General features: G+C 35.3%; 3 protein-coding genes across 7 annotated transcripts; 2 read left to right on the plus strand and 1 right to left on the minus strand.

Moving 5' to 3' along the window:
* Positions 1-1,455: 1,455 nt before the first annotated feature.
* Positions 1,456-5,582, plus strand: LOC113492939 (protein lifeguard 4-like). Its single transcript, XM_026870675.1, has 5 exons — positions 1,456-1,638; positions 3,135-3,298; positions 3,657-3,762; positions 4,249-4,400; positions 4,757-5,582. Exons 1-5 carry the CDS (start codon positions 1,573-1,575, stop codon positions 5,007-5,009), a joined length of 741 nt encoding a protein of 246 aa, XP_026726476.1. The 5' UTR covers positions 1,456-1,572; the 3' UTR covers positions 5,010-5,582.
* A 454-nt stretch (positions 5,583-6,036) lies between these two features.
* LOC113492935 lies at positions 6,037-19,526 on the minus strand. Of its 5 annotated transcripts, none has more exons than XM_026870670.1 (12): positions 19,141-19,526; positions 18,916-19,023; positions 12,874-13,015; positions 12,549-12,736; positions 12,237-12,360; positions 11,294-11,486; positions 10,660-11,032; positions 10,170-10,246; positions 9,827-9,943; positions 9,360-9,471; positions 8,758-8,929; positions 6,037-8,473 (listed from the first exon to the last, which is right to left on the minus strand). In XM_026870670.1, the coding sequence occupies exons 1-12, from the start codon at positions 19,322-19,324 to the stop codon at positions 8,179-8,181; spliced, it is 2,085 nt and encodes a 694-aa protein (XP_026726471.1). In that variant the 5' UTR covers positions 19,325-19,526; the 3' UTR covers positions 6,037-8,178. The 5 variants fall into 5 exon arrangements, with proteins under 5 accessions (XP_026726471.1, XP_026726469.1, XP_026726468.1 ...); XM_026870668.1 differs by lacking the exons at positions 18,916-19,023; positions 19,141-19,526 and adding exons at positions 17,187-17,304; positions 17,423-17,721; XM_026870667.1 differs by lacking the exons at positions 18,916-19,023; positions 19,141-19,526 and adding exons at positions 15,209-15,460; positions 15,623-16,136.
* A 158-nt stretch (positions 19,527-19,684) lies between these two features.
* LOC113492936 (periodic tryptophan protein 1 homolog) lies at positions 19,685-24,764 on the plus strand. Its single transcript, XM_026870672.1, has 12 exons — positions 19,685-19,882; positions 19,966-20,024; positions 20,407-20,528; positions 20,676-20,749; positions 21,009-21,114; positions 21,403-21,510; positions 21,961-22,135; positions 22,573-22,669; positions 23,089-23,259; positions 23,610-23,782; positions 24,107-24,258; positions 24,658-24,764. Exons 1-12 carry the CDS (start codon positions 19,799-19,801, stop codon positions 24,729-24,731), a joined length of 1,395 nt encoding a protein of 464 aa, XP_026726473.1. The 5' UTR covers positions 19,685-19,798; the 3' UTR covers positions 24,732-24,764.
* Positions 24,765-24,818: the final 54 nt, after the last annotated feature.

Consider the following 24,818-nt stretch of genomic DNA (forward strand, 5'->3'; position numbering starts at 1 on the left):
TTTAATGGAAAATTCCTGACGATTATAATAGGTCATCATTTATAACAAAATAGGAAGTAAGAGTTTTATCTGGAACACGTTGTCGAGCGAAACTGTTACTTTCTATCAATAAACCAACCAAAAAGCAAGATATCTCATTATAGATTAATTGCGCTTGCATTTACTCCATCTTCTGCCCACTTTTAACACGGATTAATTTCTTTGCCTAACTAACATTGAACATACAAAATAAACACGAATCTACAATAACAAGAAGTGACATAACATGATCCAAATCGGATTGCATTAGAACACTAAATTACACGGACATAACTCCACTCGTAGTGATTCCATTGGTTCAGATAAATACATTGCTCAGTTGAAACTTGATTTAGAGACAGAACTCCGCTGCCGCCCCGGTTCGGCTTAACTCGATTTCATTTTATTGCACATTTACTGCAGCCCCAGTTGTATGTTATAGAGATATTTTTCGTCTTTTATTTTGTGTTGTTGCAATACTTATTTATTAATGTGTGATGTGTTTGCTTATAATAACAGGATAGGATGATGTCGTACAATTTTGAGTAGTCAGTTTGAAAATTCGGCAAAAGGCAAGGAAAGTGCATTGAATTCGCTGTATTTTATGTAAATCATTTTTTTTACTAGTAATAAATTACTCTGCTTCTGATACTCACACTCTGATTTCAAAAAGACCTGTAAAGTGTTTGTTATTATTCTTGTACACATAAACTTAGTTTTTTTTTATAAATATTTAATCCTTGCGTCGCAGGGTCTTAAACTCTTAACAAACATTCAAGTCACATGAACAAGGCACCCAGACCCAGACCAAGCATTTGTAGATCACACAAATGCTTCTCCCACGATGGGTTCGAACGTGCGACATGTCGGTCAATTCTTGTTTGGTTTTTACCACGGAGTTGGGTTATGCAGTCTGACAGAAACTACTTAGGCTTAAAATGGAAAAAACAAACTATATACTTATATAACCTCTATACTTCTATAGGAATAGTTTCTAGCGAAAATAAGGTAGTAGATTCCGATCATTGGTCAGATTAAAACCCTGATACGACCTTGTTTAAAGATGTGCCGAAAACAGATTTACGTGACAAGGGTAAGTAAATGAAGTGAAAAAGGTACGACAGTTAATTAGGTAATTTCTTGAAGATATCATGGATTACTTTTATGTCCCTACAAGAAGTAGACTGGGGATATCATTTTAGATATTATTATTTATTTATACGTGCGTTAAGCCAATTCGAAACAAAGGTGAGAAAAATATTTCAGTTAAAAGATTCAGAGAGGAATTTCAATCACCAATCCTATAGAGGATACAACGGTAAATAAAATAGAACACTTGTCTTGCAAGCGTAAAGAACTAAAAAGACCAGTGTTCAAATATAAAAAGCAAACGTAATAACAACAAAATTATGTTATCACCTGACATGACAGTTTGCTACGTCAAAAACGTCATTGCGACATTCGTAAAGGGAAAACCATAATAATTATTAATTTGTGTGAAAACAGTTGTTAAACTCCATAAAACTTTAAACACGGCGATTAAAACCATTAAACATGGCTTCAATACCACTAATGTACGCTCAGGAAGATTGTGAATTGGGAGGAAAGGAATCAATTGAGGTAATGTAAACGAAGTTTTTAAAATATTTGATCCGTGTTGAGAATGTTGTTTTACACGTTCGTCCTTCAACATAGGCTTAAAACAGTAAACTCTGTTGTGCAAACATGGTTGCTACCAACACTTATTCATATGTTAATAGTCTATTCACTTTGAAGCGTAAACATTGATTGTAGAATGGGTATAAAAGCAAAATATGGTTACGTTGCGTCGTTTTAAGAATATAGCGTTGCGATAAGATAAAACTCATTTGACAGACATTATCCTTAAATATGAAAGTTAATTTTGCAATGTTACACCACCATTTATCAGTTATTTTGTTATAAAACTAGAATAAGCTAGTTTAGTTGCATATGTAATTCAAACCAGAATTTTCATTGAATTATTTGCATGAAACATCAGACAAAATTACTAGGAAGTAGGTATTTAGAAATATTTCAAACTGGATGCAACAGAATAAAAAATGATAAAATATTTTGATTAATTAAAGACTTTCAAACTTAAACTTATAATACCTACTCAACATGTATATAGTATATCAAACCTTCATATACAATAAAAATATATAGAAATGCCCACTGACTCATTTAAAGGAAAATATTATAAGAAAAATTATATTTTCATTGTTGACCCTGGTACAAACGGTTATGCCACTCTGTCTAGAACCTCATGCCCAATGGCGGGACGATGATAGAATGCTATTATTATATTCCATGCAATTTTGTTCTGACTAATTTTGTATATAACTTTATAATTTTTTGTTTATGAGTACATTTGCACTCTTTTTTGCTTGCCTACAAAAACTATCAGAATAAAGATTCAGTATGACTCATGCCTACAGTATTACAATTTATTATTATGGTAATTAAAATTAAATTACCACCACGATACAGAGTTGGTGATTAGTTAATGATAACAATGTCACTCAAGTATTTGAGTACTAGATGTTGTCAGCGAGAAAGTCTTTTAAGGAAAATATAACATCTAAAGAGAAAAAAATATTTTCATTTATTGGTAAAGACAATAGAAATGTATGTATTTCTGGTTTATCAAATAATGATTGTTTTGTGAACAGGCACAGGTCTATTATATTAAGAGACAATTAATAATAGTTTAAAACAAATGTTCTTAATAAATGTCACAAGTTTAGTATGACATCATACCCTGTATTAAATTAAACATTTACCGAAATTATTTCATAATAAAAAACATGTTCAAAAAATACTTATACCCTACTATTTTTCCATGATACACCAGGTCACTGGGGCAAAATAGATTGGGTACTCCTAGATACATAAATAAAGATGCAGGATGTGAAATAAGTGTAGTCTCCAAAACAAGAATTAACCTTTTTTGACAACTATGTTATGACCAGAATAGTTTTTATTCCGTTTTAATGTTCCCTTGGGATCATTTTCTATTTGTAGCTGGCGGACACGCTGGTAACATCTAGTTAACTATCTCCTTTTCTGTCCTAAAGATATTTTATTATTTACAGGATGACTTCACATACCGCAACAATGTCATTAACGCCGAGAAAGAGATCCGTCTGGGCTTCGTACGCAAAGTGTACGGCCTGTTGTCCGTGCAGCTGCTCGCTACCGTGGCTATTGCAGGCACATTCCACCTGGTCGAACCCGTCAAGCTGTTCATACACCAGAAGTAAGTTTGGAAAATGATTTTGAGAGTAGAACCTCTTTGGTCATACCTTGGTATTCAAAGTTATTACGCGGGAAACGTCGCACGGCGGTTTAGATTTAGTCAGTAAGAGTCTGACACCTTGTCGTCCTCTGAAGAGGTGGATGTCCATGAGGTCCCCCGCTACATAAAAAAGGGGTGAAAAGTTATTTATTCTTCTCTATAGTTATCTATTCTTTAGTCAATGTTCATCCAAAATCCTTTCGGGGTTTACAACCTAAAAATAAGAGGCCTCCATTAAATCTCCTATTTATTACACTATAAATTGACTTTTTTGTTTCTTGCATGGCATTATTTCTAAACAGTATATCTTTAATTTCAGCGAGTGGATGGTGATAATAGCGTTCGTGCTCAGCTTGGTAACACTGTTCGCTCTGATCGCAAAGAGACGAGATTCACCCGCCAACCTGTACCTACTGGCTGCTTTTGTAAGTACCCTCGTAATTAACAAAGTCACAAACACAAAAATTAACCTTTATTCCTCACACCTATGCATAATAATCTAGTGTGCAACTGTATCTCTAAATGTAAATGCCTTATTACGAAATTAGAATAAATGTACTAAATAGACTAAAATATTTGTCATGTCGTTAAAGCCGGCTTAAAGCCTTGTTGAACCTTTATGTCCTAACTAATTTCGGCCACGACGGCTAGTATCGCAAGACACAAGCTAGGTGCGCGGGGTATATTATAGGACTCTAGTGTGCCAAAACACTCGTTCTGTTCTCCTACTCTCATAGCTCGATGGGGACGGCAAACAGACGTTGCCTTCCGAAAACAGGGCCACCGGTAATTATTTCTAAAACGTACAAAACATGCGAAAAACGTAACCCAAAGTCTCTAACATTAACAGAAAATGATTACGTTACAGTTAATCATGACTTTCGATATTAACAGCTGTATTTCCATTCCAGACGGTAGTGCAGGCGTACTCGGTGGGCGTGGTGGTGTCGTACTACAACACGGCGGTGGTGCTGCAGGCGCTGGCCCTCACCTTCGCTGTGGTCTTCTCACTCACAATCTTCACTCTAAACACTAAGATGGACTTCTCTTTCGTTGGATATGGGTAAGTTCATATAATAATACGGTCTTAAAGTGTGTTAGAATTGTGAAAGTGGTGCTGAATACTGCAGTAGCGGTGTCCTACTTCCGCAACTGATGTCCAAGGATCGTATCATTATTACAGCGAAAACAGAAATCTGAGACATGAAAAAAAACATCTAGCTCTTACCGGCTACTGTGCTGGTCAGTATCCGTAATTTGCCAAATTTACGAAGCCTTTACTGGAGCAATGAAATATTGGAACATAATGAATGACAGCTATGATAAAATTTACAACAATTCTCTTCTCCTATTACTGTCAACCAATCTACAACATAAGTAAATTTAAAAACGAATACTCATTCAATTATTTCCTCCCAGTCTCTTCGCCGGCCTCAGCGTGCTAATCATCGGAGGTCTCCTGCAAATCTTCATCCAGAGCTCTGCCTTCGAGGTCGCGCTATCTTTCGTCGGCGCCATTCTCTTCAGCTTATTCCTAATCTTCGACACACAAATGATGATGACAACTCTGTCCCCCGAGGAGTACATCCTAGCCACCATCAACCTTTACCTGGACATCATCAACTTATTCCTCTACATCCTGCGCATACTCAACGAGCTGAACAGGAATTAATTCAGTATTTATTCAAGTATTTTTTCGTATTTCTGATATTTCTCTGGTCAGTACTTTTTTCTTTGGAGTTATTTATGGGATTCGTTTATTAGCTTGATTCTTCTACACTTGTGCATTATTCTATTTTGTAATGCAGTAAGTTTAGTGTATATTTTGTAAAGCAGGAATACAACTCGAGGTTAAAGACGGTTTTTTTTAATACATTTTAAAGCTAGTACTGATCAGTTGATTTGTTAGGACGTAGGGCATTTTTGTGTATTAAAGCATTCTATTGCACGTTATAATCTTGATGTAAACGGCTGTGATTGAAATTGTATATTGTTTTTCGAACGCGACTAAGTTGCTGTGTCGTGCCCAAGTATCGTTTTAACTCCCTTAGCGCAAGTAACTGAGTCTTAACGCCGATCCTCATTTGGATTTAACGCTGTTGGGTCATACAAATTTTATTGTATTACTACTTAATAGTTGTTAAATTGACTAATTTAAAATACAGCCTATACGATTTTTGCGAGATACAAAATCTGTGCAACAGTATTCCAATATTTTCCTAAGTAAAATCTTTTATGAAGTCAACAGTAATTTATTTTATTGTAATAGATCATGCTGCAAATATTTTTTAATTATATATTGAATTATGACGTCACTGTGCACTTGTCACAGGTTGACTAACAGCATCATGTGGAGCACAACTGTTGAAACATAAATTATATGATAATAAATTGTTTTAAATATTTTGTGTGTTTGTTTGACTTTTCTTATTATCTTTACCTGAATCCTAATATCGTGGCAGCCTTGAGGTTTTATGTTTGGATACGTGTCCACGATGGGCAGATTCGACCCCAACGCCGAAAAGTACCAATACGACTTTCACAAGCTAAAGTACTTTTAAAATTATTTTAAGACCCTACTGACAAAAGGAGAAGGAAAAGCATCCCGAGGAAACCTGGACTATATAATGTACTCTGTGCCTGGACTCCAACTATATAACTATATTAAAGGAGGTAACTAAATAAAAAAAACACAAATAATTTAGAGTAATACAACAATATATTTTACAGGGAACCATTATTTCATACATCACATAATCATAACCTAAAAGATTCACAAAATATTTACAAATCATGACAATTTACAGATGAGTGACGTAACATATTATACGATTGATAGACAATGGATAATGGTAGAGAACATTTTTTTATCATTGGTTTACATTTAAGATTACTAGTATGGTCAGCACCAAAAGTTTGATAACACAAATTCACGGACTGCTAAAAATGCTTGATGTTCGACAAGTTTTTTTGTAGAACGTTGCTTCAAGTTTTTTTCAGTCTAAATACTAAGTTATCTTATTTCATATTCAGGATCTTAATAAATTCATTGTGTTGACACACTTTTGTTATTGACTGTACTAGAAACAGGCGTCAGTGGGCATGAAAAACATTATTCAATGACGATACTTTAAGTACTGACGCGACTGACTTGCCCCAAATTAAAAAGCCAGTAGATTATTCAATTTAAATGTACATTTAATTTAAAATTCGACCTTATTTCATACTGATTTAGGTCTTAGACAGTTAAAACATGAACAGAAACTTGAAATAATATCCCTATTATATTATTCAACTTTGCGAGGTAAATATGTTTCTGAACAAATATGACCATTTGATTTCCCACTAGCGTTTTATGGTCGTTGGGGCCTTTCAACACTGTGCTGCGCCAGTGCTGCCCATTTCTTCCAGGGTGAAACGCCAATGACTTCAACCCACGCCGATTTCACGGCGTGGAGATATGTCGGACTTTCGCGAACCAAAAATACCCCAGGCCCCTTCGACTGCCTGAGGAGCCACATGCCCTACGCGACACTGGAGCGAAAATGTGACGCCATGCAAGAACGTTATAAACGATAAACCAAGTTTACGCAGTCTTGACGTCCCGGTCTGTCAGCGTGGGCTGAGCGGAAGAGAAACGATAGCGCTCACTAAAACGCTAGTTGGATAGCGCCTTAATCCGACGGTATTTATACATATTATATATTATTATATCTTTGTGATATTTGCAATAACAAGCATATATAAGTTTGTTCGCAATTTACTACAAAAATATTCTTTAATATCTTCTAAGACGAGAAGTTTTAAAATGCTATTTGGCGATTTAAGTTGAATTACAAAGTACAACTTTAATGGTTCTTACAAATTTTTTTCATTAGGGTGAACTCGATTATTGTTACCGGCCGAAGTTGGCCTTGGAACCAATATAACAGAATTGAAGTGTTTAATATAAAATGTTTAGGTGAAAACAACCAATTAGTCCTAAAATCTTGTTAAGCAGACAAATAGAATAACTACATTTCATAACAATCTTGGTGTCCTTTCTACAAACACATATAATTAAATGGTTAAAAGTATTTTATATTTGATTTGGTTATCTTTAATGTAGTTTTAAATTGGGTTTTTATTTTTGAACTGAGTTTTTTTGACAAAAGAACACACCATGTTTGGATACCTTTTTGGACCTAATAAACAAAGTATAAGAAATCGCACTAGGGATAGACTCAAATTTATTTTATGTCTTACGACTAATATTTTAAAACAGTTCTGAATCGAGTCTATAATAAGTAGAACTGTACCTAAATGATACACCGGACCCAAGCGGAGTCTTTTCACGAGCTGACGCGGCGGTAGGAGGCGAAACTAGTCGGGTTGTATCATTTAAATATAAAACCTCTTTACATAAGTTAACAAATAAAAGGTGGAACTGTTCCTTTACTGCACTTACAGGATCAATGCTGATATAAATCGAGACAGTATGCACACTGCATATAGTTACGTCTTGCTTTCACAATACCGACCTGCTTTAAGAGTGTGTTTCAATGACGTAATGATTACACGTATCTTCGGCAAGGGCGCGCAGCAACACCGCTTTTTGACGAATCATAATAAAAAACTTAGTTGCACAACCATTACAAGACATATACGTGTGAATAAATGCCAAATACATGTTTAGCTTCGTCGTAACGCAGTGTTGTTAAGCCTTAAGCTTCGCCCTAAAGTATGAACATGTAATACAATCTTACGCTCGCTCAATCAACGGCTCACTATGTAATTGAACATTAGTTATGTAAATACCGAATAAGACCTCATGACTGTAGGACGGTAATGTCCAAAGCGCTCTAACTATCATCATTCGTGAGTGTCTCTACTTGCATATCAGTGTCAGCCATCTCTTTCTCCTTCTCACTCTCAGCCGAATGTATTTCTAGATGCAGTTTCATATTGCTATCGACCTCTTCCTTAATTTCTACCAATAAGGTTTCGTCGTCTTGTTTTGGCTCTGCACCCTGTATACTGTCACTTGTAGCATCTTTCATTTCACTATCAGCCTCTATTGGTATTTCTATTCTATTTTCAATTTCTACTACTAAGGTCTCTTCTTCCTCGATCAACGGCTGCGGTTCGGGCAGAGATCTAAGACAGAAAAGATTTATTAACATTATTACAGACTTCAGAGAAAACATACTACTTTCAAGTAGAAAAGTAGGTCATGGATTCGATTTCCGCGTAACAAAAGCATTTTTGTGATCCACAAATTCTTTTTCAGAGTCTAGGTGTCTTGTGATTGATGGTGACTTGGATGTTTGTGAAACCTCGCGCGATACAAGGATACAAGAAATTCCACAGAGCGGGAGTTTTTTATTAAAAAAGAAAAAAAAATCTTAATCCTGTCAGCGATTACATTTTTCATAACCTACCTTTTAACATCCTCCAGTGTTCTAACTCTTGGCATGGCCTTAGTGAAGGCCCTGCACAGCTTCCTGTGCCGCGTGAGCTGCTCGAACGAGTCGAATTTCTTGGTGCAGCCGTAGCACGAGTGCTTGTTGTGACATGTCTCGTGCACCATCAGGTCGGTCGGGGTTTTGAAACCTGGGGGTATAGTGTGAGTTGTTAATTTGTTAATTAAACAATATATGAAAGTCCACAAAATCAGTTTGGTAATTTGACTTTTTGTAAGTCGGATGTATGAAGTATGCGAACGTAGTTACCAGTACTAATCGACAACGAGAAATAATATGCAAGGAGGTCCCTTCTTGCGTCGTATTTCTCAATGTCAATCTCTTTTTTCATTATTTTTCACCTGTTTCTATAGTTACTCGATTTGTACCTCAATTAGACCGTCGACCAGTAGGATAAATTTATATAGCTTTTAGATTCAAGTTGTTAAATTCATCCTTGTCTCAATTCGATATTTCGTCAAAATATACAGTCTGCAAAGTGATGGCCACACAAAGAGTCATAACCTATTTCAGCATATATTTAGAATGATGATAAATGATTTAAAGTAAATTCAACTTACTCCGCCTACATATCATACACTGATATATGTCAATGCATTTCTTCATTGGTGACACACTGCCATCTGACTTTCTTTTCACTGACTTATAGGAATGTTGGGCTATCACGTGTGCCTGTGTACAAAAGTATTTATTTATTATTACTGAACAAAATTTAGATAGCTGATGGTTTCAACCAACACCAAAAATGCGTCTGTATTTGCTATTTTTGTTTGTTCCCTCAGAACTTTGGACTGCCAATGCTTTAGATTCCTTTTCATTTAATGTGAAAAATAATAACATAAAAATTTCATGCAGCTGCATTTGGCTCAGTAGTAATTTACTTGAAGTCAGATGTATGTTATTGTTGCTAAAACAATATTATAAACTCAACTTTTTTTAATATTTGACTGGTTTTAGTGGTAGTGGTGCAGTGTATCATATAAAAAGCAGTTTATTTCCAAGAACTAAGACTTTTTGCTATGTATACCTTGAGTCCGGAGACACTCTTGAATGACTTAGTACATAATAAACACTCTAACGGCACTCCTTGTTCCAATTCTTCCTCCTCACTTATGGGCTCTTGTTTAACAGCTACCTCTAATAACTGGAACAAAGATTATGAAATGTATCTTTGTGGCTTTATTTTTTCATTCTAAAAGAGTTAAAAGACTGAAACAACTAAAAAGGTTTGTTTAAATGTATTAGATATTAAGTTATTTTTTACCTGTAAATAATTCTTTTGAAACAATTACACTTAATATGACTCAATACTAAATATTTATAATTTTCAAAAGGAAAAAAAATGTAATGAAATGAAAAAATGTACTCACCTGATTATCATGATAAATATCTGTGCCATTTGTCAAAGCTTTGGCTTCAGAATTTAATGGATTTAATGATATGGTTCCTGAAATATAGACAATTGTTATAATATCATATTATTTGTTCTTATAGACCTATAGGAGCCTACTAACGTCTGAGAGGAAAGGTCCTAAGATGCATCATATTGGAGATATGCATTATTCTTATTTTTCTTGTTTTAACTCAGACAACTATCACTGGAAAGGAAATGCTCCTCTAGATGAGACCTAAATAAATCAGAGAATGGCATGAAATTTAGGAACAAATCTATTTCTTTTGTCTCAAACCCAACTCCTACACTCCGCCCCTTACATGACCCACTGACCTTTTATATGATGTCAAAAATGCTCAAATAAAGAGAAATATTATATATAGCACAAAACATCCAAAACTCATGGCGAATGGCAAAACACAAAGAGTTTATGAATAAAACTTTAACGTAATAACATAAAGGTTTACCATTAATAGTAATGTTCATCGGTGGTGGTTCAACCATCTCCTCAGGCTCAATCTTAATATCCAAATTGGATAACTCAGTCTCTACATAAGCATTTTCTGCTCCACTAGCATTAAATGCATCGGTCAGTTCCTCATCGGACAAGACCTCTTGTTTTATCTCCACATCCAATGTATTCGTGAATACGGATCCATTTAAATTCTTATCAACTTGTATTGGTTTGGGCCACACTCTTTCCATGTCTATTTCGTCTGTGAACCTTTGCCGTAGCAGTAGATCACAGCTACGTACATTTGCAGCAAATTTTGCTGCACTTAACAAGCTTTGGTAGCATGGTGAGCATATAACCTTAGAGTGTCTATCTGTTACTGATATCTGTAAGTTAAGTGTTATTTTATTAGGACAAGGACATACTAAGTGACAGTGTTGTGTGGTTGTGTTCTTTTCAAAGTCTACTAAACTTTTAGATTGCATTGCAAGTAAAAGAATAAACTTTTCTGCAACATTAGTTTTAATTAATGTTTTTAGCGCGTTCTCCACAAAAATATGGCAAGAACACAAGACAAAAACAACAAGAGGTAATTAACCTTAATACAGAACTTTATGTTGTTGTAACTTATTCAACATGTCACTTACTTCAACATTCGCTAATTTGGCTAAATCCTCGGCTATGGTGGCCTCCATGCCGGTCCAAGACAGGGACCAAGCTTGAAAAACATTGCAGGTACTCGTTTTATCATCCAACTTTTTAAGACAGGCTCGACATTCCTGAAGATTCTCTTCCTGTACATCGGGATCTCCATCACCCTGGTCGCTCATTGTCTTCGGCCTAACACATCAGGATAAACGGTCATGGATAAATCGAAAAAGTAAATAAAACATTTAAAAAAATTTAAATCGCGAGTGGATCATTTGTCAATTTTTATGACAATTGACGTATAGTTTTTGCAATAGGACAGACAAAATAGCACTTAAAATTATCTATTTAGTTTAATGTAATTTGATATGTTATTCATTTAACTGAGTATTTCCTTATTAAATATTACAATTATAATATTTTTTTTAACACTAACACTTTATTTTCTTGAATGACTCTGTAAAATGTATTTTCGATTACATTGCGCGTGTAAACGTGAAAGCACTAGCTGGTCGTTTTAGGGTTCAGCGTGTGACAGTCGTTCGTTCATTCCTCTATAGTTTTGACATTCTCTATGGATATACTATTGCAAAAGAAATAATGCTGTCTGCCTGTAAGCTGTATAACTTTATTACTTTTAGTACTTTTTAGGATTGAAAACTGTTTATGACACAAACGACATGCATAAAAATAAATCATTTTTCGCCTTTGTTTCTAGTTTTGACTTCCATTATGGTCCGTGATTAAAAAGACGTTATTTTGAATATTTTTCATCTGTATCTTACGTTTTGTTATTGCTTAACCTATTTTCCGTCTAATCAACTTTTTCGTTGGATTTAGTTTTTTTTACAGTTCGAAACTAAACAGTGGCTGTTTAAAGACTTTTCTGTTTTAAATTAAGCACTTAAAGCTTTTTTTTGAAATGTTCGTTGATGAACTAACCTGTCCGATGGTTTAAATGTTTTTTTTGGCGGTTTCTCCTTCACGGGCACTACCACCCTCTTTCTCTGAGGAAGATTGCGGGAAGGTACCGCATTTGGCTTGAGCACTCTACTGCCGGCCGATTCTACGAAGATGAAGATAAAGTATAAGTACAATTCTTACACATACTCTTTTAAAATAATCAGTTCACATGCCGCACAGAATGTTATTAATTTCTCACATATTCAAATTTACGACTATTTTGGTCACAAGGTAGCCTTTTATCAGAAAGTAATTCAATTTATTTCTAAGCGTATACATACTTATACGTACTTGATTGAACAAAATCAGTTTTGGCAAAATGTAAACTGCATGCCACTAAGTTCTTTATGCACTGTCTGCTAACTTTAAGGGCCTCGGCCCACTCATCTCTGACGGCTGCGTTGTTCGGGCACTGATGAAGGGAGACCTCGTTCGAAGGCCTCGTGTTGCATTGCGGAACGGAACATTTTCGGTTTGCCCTAAAGGAAAAAAATATGATGAAAACTAGATTGGGTTGGCTAGGGCACCTGAACCCTATTGAATTGCTGAAAGATAGCATAAAAACGGAGGCGGCTATCACTCATTGGAGTAAAACTTACGGTGGAAGAATACTTACAAAAATGCTTTCCTATTTCTTAACCTAACAGATCTGTCTCTGAGTTTCTTATTTTCAATCGGCTGATTCTCTTTTGCATGGTTTTCGTTTGACTCTAACGGAGATTCATTTTTCTTCGAAACTTCTTTCTTTATTGGACTACCTGCAACAAAAGGGACATAATAACAATCTGCCCCACAGCAAGATGAAACCAAGGAGACATACAACAGCTATTAATTAGCCTGGTCAATCTGGTCGTCGCGATAGGTAGTAAAAGTAATCACAGATATATCTCGGGTCGACCTACGGTAGACAGAGGACACAATTCACAAAATAAACACTTTATTACCATCAATGTCATAGATCGTGCTATATGTAGGGGCTGTCTGAAACATAAAAGACTTTACTAAATTCATAAAAAGTTTATTCTGTGCATATAAAACTGCAATACACAACTGGTGAAGATAATTGATGCTAACATTTTTTTATTTACTCAATCGCAAGGCTATAGCTCAAGTCACACTTTGTAAGAGATCGAGTGCATTTGGCATACAAGTAGCCTCCAATATGATATTTATCTGAATAAAACCGGAAATTATAATTTCCTCCCAGTCTCCGGTGTACCGCGGCCAGCGCTCAATTCAGCCGTTTCCAACTGTTCTGTCTTAACCGTGCTCAACGCTGCTTATCCGTATCGGTCGTTTATTAATTAATAAAATCTTACGTTTTCTTAGTTTCGCCTTTAATTTGAACTGCTTCGAAATTGGTTTTGTGTTCCATGCAAACAATGTCGGCACTACATTCTTCTTAAGATATTTGTGTTGATTAACTACACCTGTTAATTAAATTACACCAAACGGTTACTAGTGTAGTCGAATAATTTCGATCCATCTTGTTTTAAAACTTTGTATTAGACCAAACCTGTGTACGCACTGACTACCTGATAGTCATCCTCCGTAAAATGTTTTCGACATAACCTAGAAAATTTCGTAGGTACGAATCCTTTACGACATATTGCTTTTAACCAGAGCCGATGAAGTTTTTCGTCTTTAGGAAACGTATGACTTCCTATTTCAGAACAACTAGGTACACAACACCGAGTCATTTTCGTAAAAATGCTATTTAATATTTCGTATGAGCTTTGGAATTTTTAGGAACAAGCTATGCTAGCGCCACTTTGACAATGACAGCTGTTTGCAGTGCTTTATAATCCAATAAAAAAGTTACTATTTTAGAAGTTTAATATAACAGATAATAGGCAACTATGAGAAAATTTGAAAAAATATGCAACATTTTTTGGGTTTAAGCTACGTATCCTCAAATATATAACCAAAACCTCCAAGTCCAAGTATACGTTAATAAAGCAATAAGGTAAAGCATGTTTTGTAATTATTAATAAACAGTATTGTAAAAAATTACGGAAGATAAATGAAATTGAAAAAACGTTTTCACTTTATAATTTTGTTTTTGAAATTGGTTAACATAAAAATATAATTATATCTGCTAAAGGCACTAATTTTGAATCTAGCTTGCCACTTAAGATCAGTTTAAGCCAAACCAATAACCCTTTCAAAATGTATTTGTTCGATGTTTTTTTTATATTCTCAGAATTGTCTGGTACATTAACTGTAACCTTCATGGCACACTAGGTCTTGCACATAAAAACACGGCCACTAAGAAAGGTTTAAGTTTATGAATAAGACCACATTTTTCTCAATCACTTGTAGACCCACCATATGCATCTGACAAAAATGTAACTCAGCCTGATGGTGAAATTCCAACTATAACTTTGAGAGTATTTTCTTGCTGGTTTGTAAGTAGAATATCTAAGCTGTTAGGTAACTGGATTTTTGGCCTTTTATATTTCTATTTCTGTGCAATCTACTATAACTGTGCATGGATTAATTTGCCATAGTTATTCATATTTTTGTCTATGCACTGTTTTGGCACCCAAACAAAAAGCACTTTTGAAAGAGTTGAACTCTTTCAATTTACAATATAAGTAATTGATCCATGTTATAAAAATGTTGCTTAATACTGTTAATTACTGTTTTATTAATCTTCAATCTAAAGGGGAGTTCTGTGAATAAGATGTTCCAGCATAATTTGATTAATACTAGAAAGAATTGATGACATGGGTTTATAAATGGCACCTTTAATGTTTTCATATTAGGATAATATTTTAAACTATTAACTTCATCACCAAACAGAGAAAATATGAATTTTATATGTTCATAATCATGGTAACAAGAATAAAATTCTATTTCGGCCACATTGTTTACATCCAGCACATTTTCAATTGAAGATTGTTTACTTTTTTTGTCACATTTATGACATTCTTTAAATGTGTTGCTACCTTTGCCTGAATCACATTTAACTCCAGTTTCTCTCTGTTTTTCCTCAAACTCATTTTCCACTTCGCAGTAAGTATGTAGGAGGGAAGTGTCATCCTTCGTTGTTTCATCTTTAAAAAGTACTTGTACACGGTTTTTGTTTTCATTTCGCGCCAAACGTCTTTGATTCCGCACCTTTTTCTTTGGATGACTTGAACTTTTTTCACTCCATGGGAACTGACTTGGTACTGCAGTTTTTTTCAACACAGGTCTGGCTGAAATAATAATTAAATCAATATACAATGTTATAGTTGAGTCCTTTTTGATGAGGCAAGAACCAAAAATGTTCGCACTACATCATTGAAGGATGTTCGAGGACAAAGGTAATCAAAGTGATTAAAGTTAAGTTTATCATTAATATAAATAAATGTTCTTACGTTTTTCCAATACTGAGTCCTTTGGTAGCTCGTAATCATCAGCCGTGAAGTGGTTTTTACAAACGCGACTATTTTGCGAAGGAGTAAATTTATCCCTGCGTACGGCTACAAGCCACTGTTTCAATCGGCTTTTATCACGCATAGGAAACTTATGCCCTCCTGTTTTATTTGCACACATAGGCACTGCACAACACTGTGGCATTATAAAACACAATATTCCTAAAGTACTGATTAAATACAAATAGTACAGAAATCAACTAATATACAGGAAATTACTATTTGTATGTATTTTGACAGTTCATTGGACCACACGCCTCAGTGCTGCCATCTAACGTTGACAGCTTTAGAAAACCCTCATTAAGGCGTAGCCTCATGAGTCGCTCGTCGCTCGTTTGCAGCGGCAAACCTCAACATTTTGAGCATTATCGCTACATATCACGTGACCGAATTTTTCGCTGCAAACGAGCGACTGTAAAGGCCGTAGCTCAACATTTTCAGCTTTGTCACTGCCTTTCCTGCGACCATAAATTGTCGCTCTTTCGAGTCGCGGGAAATTTAAAATGGTGTCACGTAATCAGATATGTCGCTGCAAACGAGCGACAAGCGACTATGAGGCTACGCCTTAAGACTTCAAACACTTTTTTCAGTAGGATCTTTGACATTGTGCGCCTTTGACGTTCTGCTAAGTGTCAAAAACACTGCGCTTTTGGCATAATGCTAATAAACGCATTGTTATTTGTTTGATTGTAAGCTTCTAGCACAAGCATATAGCAATCGTTATAAGTCATCAGAAGCTCTGTCAGCTATTACTGCTTTGTTATTAGGAGGTAAACACAGTATTTACAACCTTTAAGTATCATAATATCAGTAGCCCTTTTACCATATCCATCAAATCTTTTAATATGCTGCAATAAGAGGTAGTTTTTGTAACAGTGCTTGGGGAAGTGAAATATAATCACTTAAAAGTTTTATAAAATGATATGACATGATTGTTTGGGTAATCCTGGTAATATTTTTGGTTCTCTTTCAATAGCAGTTAGGGTGCTACTTACTACAAAATAATTTTATAACATGTTTCTCCATCTTGCACTAAACTTAACTCAGAAGAACAACTTGGTTCATAATCAGAGTTGTAACACAGGAATAAGATGATATAGAAGTACTATCAACAGCATATCAGGGATTTTTTTTTTTAAGAGAGACCATTTTATTTGTGAAGTTCTGATATTGTGTGATGAAAGTAGTACTGGTGACAGCCCTTTTCTTTCAGCTTTCTTTTCAGTAGGTATATTTACATTGATGCCCTTACTTCTGTGCTGCTTTTTAAACTTACTGTACTGGGAAATACTAGGTTGTGCTTGAATGTCACATAATTTGTTATGGGTTTGGTTTGATTATTATCATATAATTATGTTTGTATGGAATCTACTAAGACTTGTTTCATGAAAATTAATTTGTGAAGGTTCACCGATTTCTAAAATGCTACTACCTTTGATAGTATACTCTAAAAGAGCTTTATTTAACAGTGCAATTCTTCGCCTTTCAACTATGGCTATTCTCTCACCTGCTTCCTGACTTAAAAATATATGAGGAACAGCTCCTTTCTTTAACCGTAGAATACGTTTTTCTCCTTTCTGTTTCATTATATTATATTCCATATAGTTAACTGTATCTTCCTTGACCTGAAATCAATTATCAATGGGAAAAAAGTAAGCGACGAGGTTAATATTAGACCAAATCTTGTATTGCGGCTACTAATACACATTTACAGTCAGCCGAAAATAAATATGGAATACTTACGATAAAATGATCTTCACAACAAAAAACTACCGATAATACAGATATATTATCCCTTTTCATCATCTTACACCATTTCTTTCGTAAGTTTTCTTCCCGTGGAATACGAAAAAACACTTTATCCGGTGTACTAACTGTCGTGTTTTTACATTGTGGCACCATACAATACCTGTATGGAGGTTTTTTAACTTCTTCCATGTTTTATTAAGCAATTTAAACAGAAAATAAGAATTAATTTATTGAAACGCTCTTAGAGTTGACAGACCGGACACAACCAATGTCGTCATCTGCTGATCTGCGTCAACATAAGCGCGCTCAAAATGGTGGCGTTTGAACGGCTCAAATTTTTCCACGTTTTCATTATTGCACTAAGGAAAATAATCTGACTATTTTTTAAGCCTACTTAGATTTTTTCTACATTAATTTGAAACAGGCGTATATGAAAATGAAATTAAAAGAATGGAAATTCTTATTGCTAGTGTAAAAAAAAGCCCATAGCTACGGATATACGGTAGTTTTTATCGTTGGTTCCTGTGGATTATTTTACATTCTTTTAGTTTGCAGTTGTTTTTAAATATTATTGTTTTAATTTTTTTTTACATTATAAGTAGTCTAAGTTTTTATAGCATGAAACGTTAGCAAATAATATCAACTTTGACTTGAATTTTATGTCTGGCAACAAACGGCATGAAGTCGGCAAACCATAGAATTTCAATTGTTACTCTTTATCTAGGTGTTAAACATTTGCTTTCACAGTCACAATTTTTTACTACGTTTGTTTGTGGTGCTTACTCAATAACTTCAAGAATGTATATTCTAGTTTTTGATTTGTTTTTTGTTGAGATAAAAACTTCATAATATTCAAATAATTCACTGACGGCAACAACTGTATTTTTTAAGTAGGGATGCTTAATCATACGTATATGACTAAAACTCGTACCCGGTATCTATAATTTAAGTCTTCTATAGTTATAGGTGTAGACAGATGGATCTGTATTTGGTCTAACCAGAGTGCAGTTTTCGTACGCTATCATACTTACTTCCTGTTCAACAATTAGGTTAGGTAAATAACATACATGAGAGTTTTGTTGTACCAAGAGGCATTACTATAGTCTCGAATCGTCGTCTTATTATTACTTTGAAACATGGGGACCTGGGGTTAAAACGAAAGGGCGTTGCGAAATTCGACTGGTCAAAATACTGACTTCTTGCATTTTTTGTTCTCATTGTAACGTAGTCTTTAAAAAATTTGTCTGCGCAAACAGGTTTAACCCTCGCATAAGTAAGAGAGGGCTTTTTATGTTAATGTTGATAATTAACAAACAAAAATAGATATTCGATTGTTAACAAATCAATCTATTGTTTATTTGGGCCACATTTTGCTATGGCCTAGAAAGAAAAAAACTGTAACAAATAAATATCACTTTTGCTCCACATAGGTGTTCGTCCTACTACCGCCTAATGAAATTAACGTAATACTACATTACGATACTTACTGGAAATTTTATCTTCAACTTGTTCAGAAACTGGTCCAGTTTCATTATTCCACGGAAAAACTGATGGTACGGCCGTTTTCTTAAGATATCTATGAAATGGGGCCAATCCTGAAAATAGTAATTCCCTTTAAAAAGATTTTGCGCTTTGGAACGAGATTTTTTGTTACCAGTGTATGTTGTTTAGATTTAAAAAAATGTATAAATTGTACATGTTTTATTAATTACCTGTTGTAACACACACTTTAACATAGTCGGTATCCTTAAAATGACCAGAACATAACCTCGAATGCTTAGATGCCTTGAAATGTTCCTTTTTTGTGGCCTTTTCCCATAATTTTCGCAAATGTGCGTCTTTTGGGAACGTATGTGATCCCATTTGCTTGCAACCTGCAGCTGAGCATCTTGGCATTATTAAAACAAGTATTATTGTTTTGTATTTTGACGTTATTACAGCCTCGAGCACAGACTAAGAACAGTATTACGTAGTCCCAAGCGTATACAACGCTGCCAAGCGGCAAATTATGATAGCTTGAAAGTAAGTATAATAATGGCACTGTGTTGCCACTGGAGCACGAAGTATTTAAGTTTTGTTGGTGCTTTTGGTAAGTATACCTTGCTCCTAGTTAATTTAACCCAAAACAATGAGAAAACTTATCTTGGGTGATGTTTGATATTTAAGACCATAGATAAACTCGTTTTTATTTATTTTATTTTATTCATTATATATATTTATTACAGCAACATTGTCAAAAACTGTTTTTGACAAAGCAATGTTTTGGTTATATGTGTCAATGTCAAACTCACATTGGTACATGTGATTTTTGGTGGATTTTCGTCGTGTTATTGTAAAATCTTTATTAAAAGCAAAAATATTACCATAAATATGGACGAAACAACACCAACAGTTAGTTTGATATCTTGCATGCACTTTGTGCGACGCGGTGTTGCGAAAGCGGTGCCGGAAAAGGTACGTAAATAAAAAGGAATAACTTCTGAACAAATATCCTATAAAATCTATCATAATAAATGATTGTATTAAATCAATTACAGATAGAATTGACAGAAAAAGAGTTGGAGAAGATTATCAAACAGACAGCAGAAGATTTAAAGTAAGAGAAGTTTTACCATAATACCAATACGTCTATGTTGCATGTGTAGTCTTTAACATTATGAAATTATGCTCGTGAAGACGTATTGTAAGTTAAAGCATGATTTACTGGCTGTCGCTTGCGGCTTTTCCCGCGTAGATATCGGTTTGACGAAAACTCAACCCGCCTTTTACTGAGTCAGATAAAAATAGCCTCAAGTTAAACCAAGGCGTAAGCTAGCTTCACACTAAATTTCTTTGCATCCGTCTAAATAAACACATCTTTATCCGTCCAGCCATTTGGGTTTGAAGAGGTAACATTGTGTGTGTATATAACACACACAAGCATACAGACACATCCACACACACTTTCTCGTTTGTAATGTTAGTTATTCTATTTTTAGATTAACAGAAGCTGGTGATGACCAGAGTGATGAGGAAGGTGAAGAAAATGTCGCCCCTAGTGAGCCTCCGGCAGATCCAAATGACGAATTCAACTTTGAAAATTATGACCAAGAAGACAATAGTAAGTTGGTTTTAAAAAGAAAATAAATTTATCATTTCCATGAAATAGTATTCCCATTCAGCCACAGCTAAACTTGCAAATTGTATACATCTAGGCTTACTGAATAGAATTTTAGTTTTATCTCAAATGATTTATCTTTGTTCACAGTTAATCCAGTTGGTATTGGCACAGTAGCAACTTTACCTAACTTGGGAGATTTGAGTGAAAATGTGCAGATAAGGGTAAGATGAACACTCACCCACTCTCTGATTGCCTGTTATACACACATCTACTCACACACTTGATGACACAAACTAACAGTCTGTCAAACAAGCACTTGTTGATTTACAAACATATTTATTTACACTAGCTGATTCAAATACACACTTATGTACTCACACACAATCAATATTGTTGACTAACACACATATTGGTTGTGCTACATAAACATTAATTTCATTTTAATATATATTATGATATTGAAAGTTATTTATTTTGTAGACGGAGGGTCCAGACAGTGATGAAGAAGATGACATTATCAAACCAAATGACAACCTCCTTTTAGTGGGCCATGTGGAGAGTGACGCCAGTGTCCTAGAAGTATACAGTAAGCAAAGCAAAACTGTAATACCAGCCAATAAATGATCTGTTATTGAACTAAAAATGTGCCTTAACCTGAGTGTAGAAGGAAAGATAATAATTTTGAATTTTTAGACTTTCCAAGTTTTTTATTTACTATATTGTAATATGAAACATCTTTCTGGCTATTTTGTGATGGTTTATTTTCTACAAACATGCAATAAGGTAAATAAAATAAAGCGACAAATGCTTGTAAGATCCATACTGACTGATAAGCTTGAGAGAACTTATTGAAAACTTTTTGTGTATATTTCAGTTTACAACAAAGAGGAGGATTCCTTTTACGTGCACCACGACATAATACTGCCATGGTTCCCGCTGTGCATAGAGTGGCTGAGCCATGACCCCTCTGATCCCAATCCTGGTAAGAATTCATTATATTTTTTTTTTAATGGTAAACGGTGACTTAATTATGTTTCGCTGTTAAATTCGCGCAGTTTTTTTACTCTCTTTGAGTCAGTCTAGATTCCGTAAAAAAATTACGAATTGTGAATTCGCCTCGCAAAATAATATGTAATTGTAATAAATTTAGCTTTAAATACATCTTGCTTTCAGTCATTTAATCCTGCTAACTGACTTTAGCAGCTACATTAGAGAGATTATAGAATCGCTAGATTTTCTCTCCTTTTTACAAAGCTGTATGTACAAACAAATTTTTATTTGATTCCAATTACTTATTCGCAGCCTTCACATGTTTAATAAACTTTTAGATTTTTGGTTCTTATGATATTTTAAACACAAATTCCGATGTGCACTCTGAGCCACACAGTACTTCATGACACCAAATAAGAACATTATTTTTCTTCTTTTCCAGGTAATCTTTGTGCCCTAGGCGGCATGGACCCAGTGATCCAAGTATGGGACTTAGACATTGAGAACTGCTTGGAGCCAGCATTCAAGCTCGGTAAAAAACCAAATAAAAAGAAGAAAACAAAACGGGTCGGACACAAGGACGCCGTTTTGGATCTGTCATGGAATAGGAACTTTACGTATGTACACTACTTTAATATGATTTATGTTACTGTATGAGTACCTGAGTGGTGATGACCACCGCAAGCTAGACGTGGGATCGCTTCCCGCGTTCGATATAATTTTGTTTTATACATGAATGCCTGTATGAATTCTGGTTGTCATAGAGTATGTGATCTGAAGATTTTTAACATCATCCGAAGAAGTAAGGATTTGTGTAGCTCTGGAGTAAACACTAATGTCAGAAATGTGTCTCTGGTCTGTCAAGTTTTTTCCGCGAAATGGATTTTTGTGAACAGTTCATGGTACGCATAGGTCCAGCTCATAAATGGATGATGAAAGTGATCTACTAGTCACAGTATAGATATGGTCATAAACTGAGTTAACTTGTATGATTAATATTTCCTTGTTGAATTAATTGATTTATATGTTTTGTCTTGTTTCTTGTATTTCACAGGCATGTGTTAGCGAGTGGGTCAGCAGATAGTACGGTGCTGTTATGGGACTTGGATCAAGGCATGCCGCACACTAAAATAGACAGCTGTACTGATAAGGTATGGATTTCAATTCTACTATTATTGTGACATGGTTGTATTTATTTCTTCTTCTTATTTTAAGCCAAATAATAAAATTTCATATTAACTCTAATTATTGATCATGACTAATTGTTTAACCAAAAGTTTTGAATTTTACAAGATGCCAATTTGAAAAACGTCATTTTTTCAAATAGATTCAAACTAAGCTAGCTGGAGTTGACACATTAGTCAATTGTGTCATTACAGGATATTTGTCACCAAGGCAGTGGAGTATTCCGTAATGCATTAAAACCGGGTTCTGCTCTTTGCCTCTCTACAAAATTTTTGCGTGCCCAACAGGGTCCATATTGCTAACTGTTCTTTTTTTGTACCATCTCTGTAACATATGGAATGCAATAAATGATTGAATATTCAGTATTGAGTAACTGTATCCCCAGGTACAATCCCTAGCGTTCCACCCGCTGGAGGCTCAGACGCTGCTGGGCGGGTCGTGTGACGGGTTCGCGCGCGCGTGGGACTGCCGCAGCCCCGCCGCCTGCCGCGCCTGGAGCCTCGCGCCAGAGATCGAGCGCGTCGTCTGGGACACGCAGAACCCATACTGCTTTGCGGTTTGTACTCGTGTTAAGGATAATTAGTTGCAAGGTTGTTGCTTCGCTATTAGATGTTTTTGTTATATCATCCGCGAGTTCGTTTACTGTTCAACCGAGAAAAAGATTCGGATATATTATTTATTATTCGTCTTTCACGTTAAATCTACTGAACGGATTTGGACAAAATTTGGTAATAACAACACATTAATTTTAAATAAATAACACATGATACTTTCCACCCCGATTTAAAAAGGCTCTCGTGGTATAATTTTCAACTCGTTACGGAACGAAGCGCTGGCCAAAGCTACTTTATCATAAGTATCACTGTAACTCTTTTACCCTAACCTTGATGTTATTTAATCTTCCAGATGAGCAACAACACAGGTAAAGTAGCGTACGTGGACTGCAGACAGGACGAGCCGCTGTGGACGCTGGACGCGCACGACAAGGAGGTGACCGGCCTCATCCTGAGCGACCGCGTGCCCGGACTCATGGTCACAGTCAGTACGGACGAAAAGCTCAAGACTTGGGATATTTCTACGTGAGTATAACTGCAAATAATTCAGTTTGGAGTATATTAGTAGCTGCGTGCATAATGCAACGTCTTAAGTTCATTTATTTTCTTCCATTCTTTCAAAATAAGCCTGCTCCTGTTTCAATTTCCTAAAGTTGTATAATGATTTATTGGTTTTTAGAACCGTATATATAATACCCTTTTTTTTTATTTGAAGTCGGTTTTGAAAGTAGTTAATTTTGTTTCCGTGATCGGTACTAAGGAGTACGGATCATGGGAACATTCGAAACTTCATACAGTATTAAATAATATAAATTCAAGATGACACAATTAACGTTATACGTGTGTCAGTTCCCCGCCGACGCAGGTGAGTGAGCGCGTGTGTCGCGTGGGGCAGGCGCTGTGCGCGGCGGCGTGTCCGGACGCGCCCTACAGCGTGGCCGTCGGCGGCGACAACAAGCAGAACTACATCGAGCTGCTAGACTTGCAGATCAATGAACAATGTGAGTTGGATAATATTTAGACTCAATAATTTTTAATTAGCAGTAGCTTTTATTTTTTTCTATAAGAGACAACAGTGCACCGTGCACGGCGATCGCAAGGATGCTCGGTTTGAACTACATTTTGTAGCTTTTTCCTTTTCTGCCACTTAGAACCAAATAAAAGCATTATTTAATGCATTATTTGCTAATGCTAGAAAGAGAACGGCCGTGCACCACAGACGGCGGTCGAATTAATGCTCTCTGCTTAAGACAATCTTGCCTTGTAGTTTAATTAGCAACTAGTTTTTTTAGAAATAATGTATAATTTTACAATTGAAATAAAAATGTTGATATCGTCCCGAAGAGTTTTAGTTTTGTTGTTTCCATATAAATAAATAAGCCGTTTCTCTTTTATTTCAGTTACGAATCGTTTCGCGTCAAGACCACTGATAGCTGTTGCTACACCGCCAAGCGAAGATGCTATGGAGACATAGACGTTTTATTTATAATAAAATATAAAATTAAAAGCATTGCTTTTTACTTACCTGGTATCTAGACTTAGGGTTTTACAAGGAGGTACA

Source organism: Trichoplusia ni, chromosome 4, assembly GCF_003590095.1.
Source record: "Trichoplusia ni isolate ovarian cell line Hi5 chromosome 4, tn1, whole genome shotgun sequence".
Classification (NCBI taxonomy): Eukaryota; Metazoa; Arthropoda; class Insecta; order Lepidoptera; family Noctuidae; genus Trichoplusia; species Trichoplusia ni.

Excerpts from the sequence above, each read along its gene's own strand:
- LOC113492939 (XM_026870675.1), top strand. The coding sequence starts at position 1,573 with ATGGCTTCAATACCACTAATGTACGCTCAGGAAGATTGTGAATTGGGA. Across the intron at positions 3,299-3,656 it reads AAGCTGTTCATACACCAGAA|CGAGTGGATGGTGATAATAG; the intron begins GTAAGTTTGGAA and ends CTTTAATTTCAG. Across the intron at positions 4,401-4,756 it reads TTCTCTTTCGTTGGATATGG|TCTCTTCGCCGGCCTCAGCG; the intron begins GTAAGTTCATAT and ends ATTTCCTCCCAG.
- LOC113492935 (XM_026870667.1), bottom strand. The coding sequence starts at position 15,824 with ATGCCACAGTGTTGTGCAGTGCCTATGTGTGCAAATAAAACAGGAGGG. Across the intron at positions 15,461-15,622 it reads GGACTCAGTATTGGAAAAAC|CCAGACCTGTGTTGAAAAAA; the intron begins GTAAGAACATTT and ends TTATTATTTCAG. Across the intron at positions 8,474-8,757 it reads ACACTGGAGGATGTTAAAAG|ATCTCTGCCCGAACCGCAGC; the intron begins GTAGGTTATGAA and ends TTTCTGTCTTAG.
- LOC113492936 (XM_026870672.1), top strand. The coding sequence starts at position 19,799 with ATGGACGAAACAACACCAACAGTTAGTTTGATATCTTGCATGCACTTT. Across the intron at positions 21,115-21,402 it reads CAGTGTCCTAGAAGTATACA|TTTACAACAAAGAGGAGGAT; the intron begins GTAAGCAAAGCA and ends TGTATATTTCAG. Across the intron at positions 22,670-23,088 it reads TAGACAGCTGTACTGATAAG|GTACAATCCCTAGCGTTCCA; the intron begins GTATGGATTTCA and ends CTGTATCCCCAG.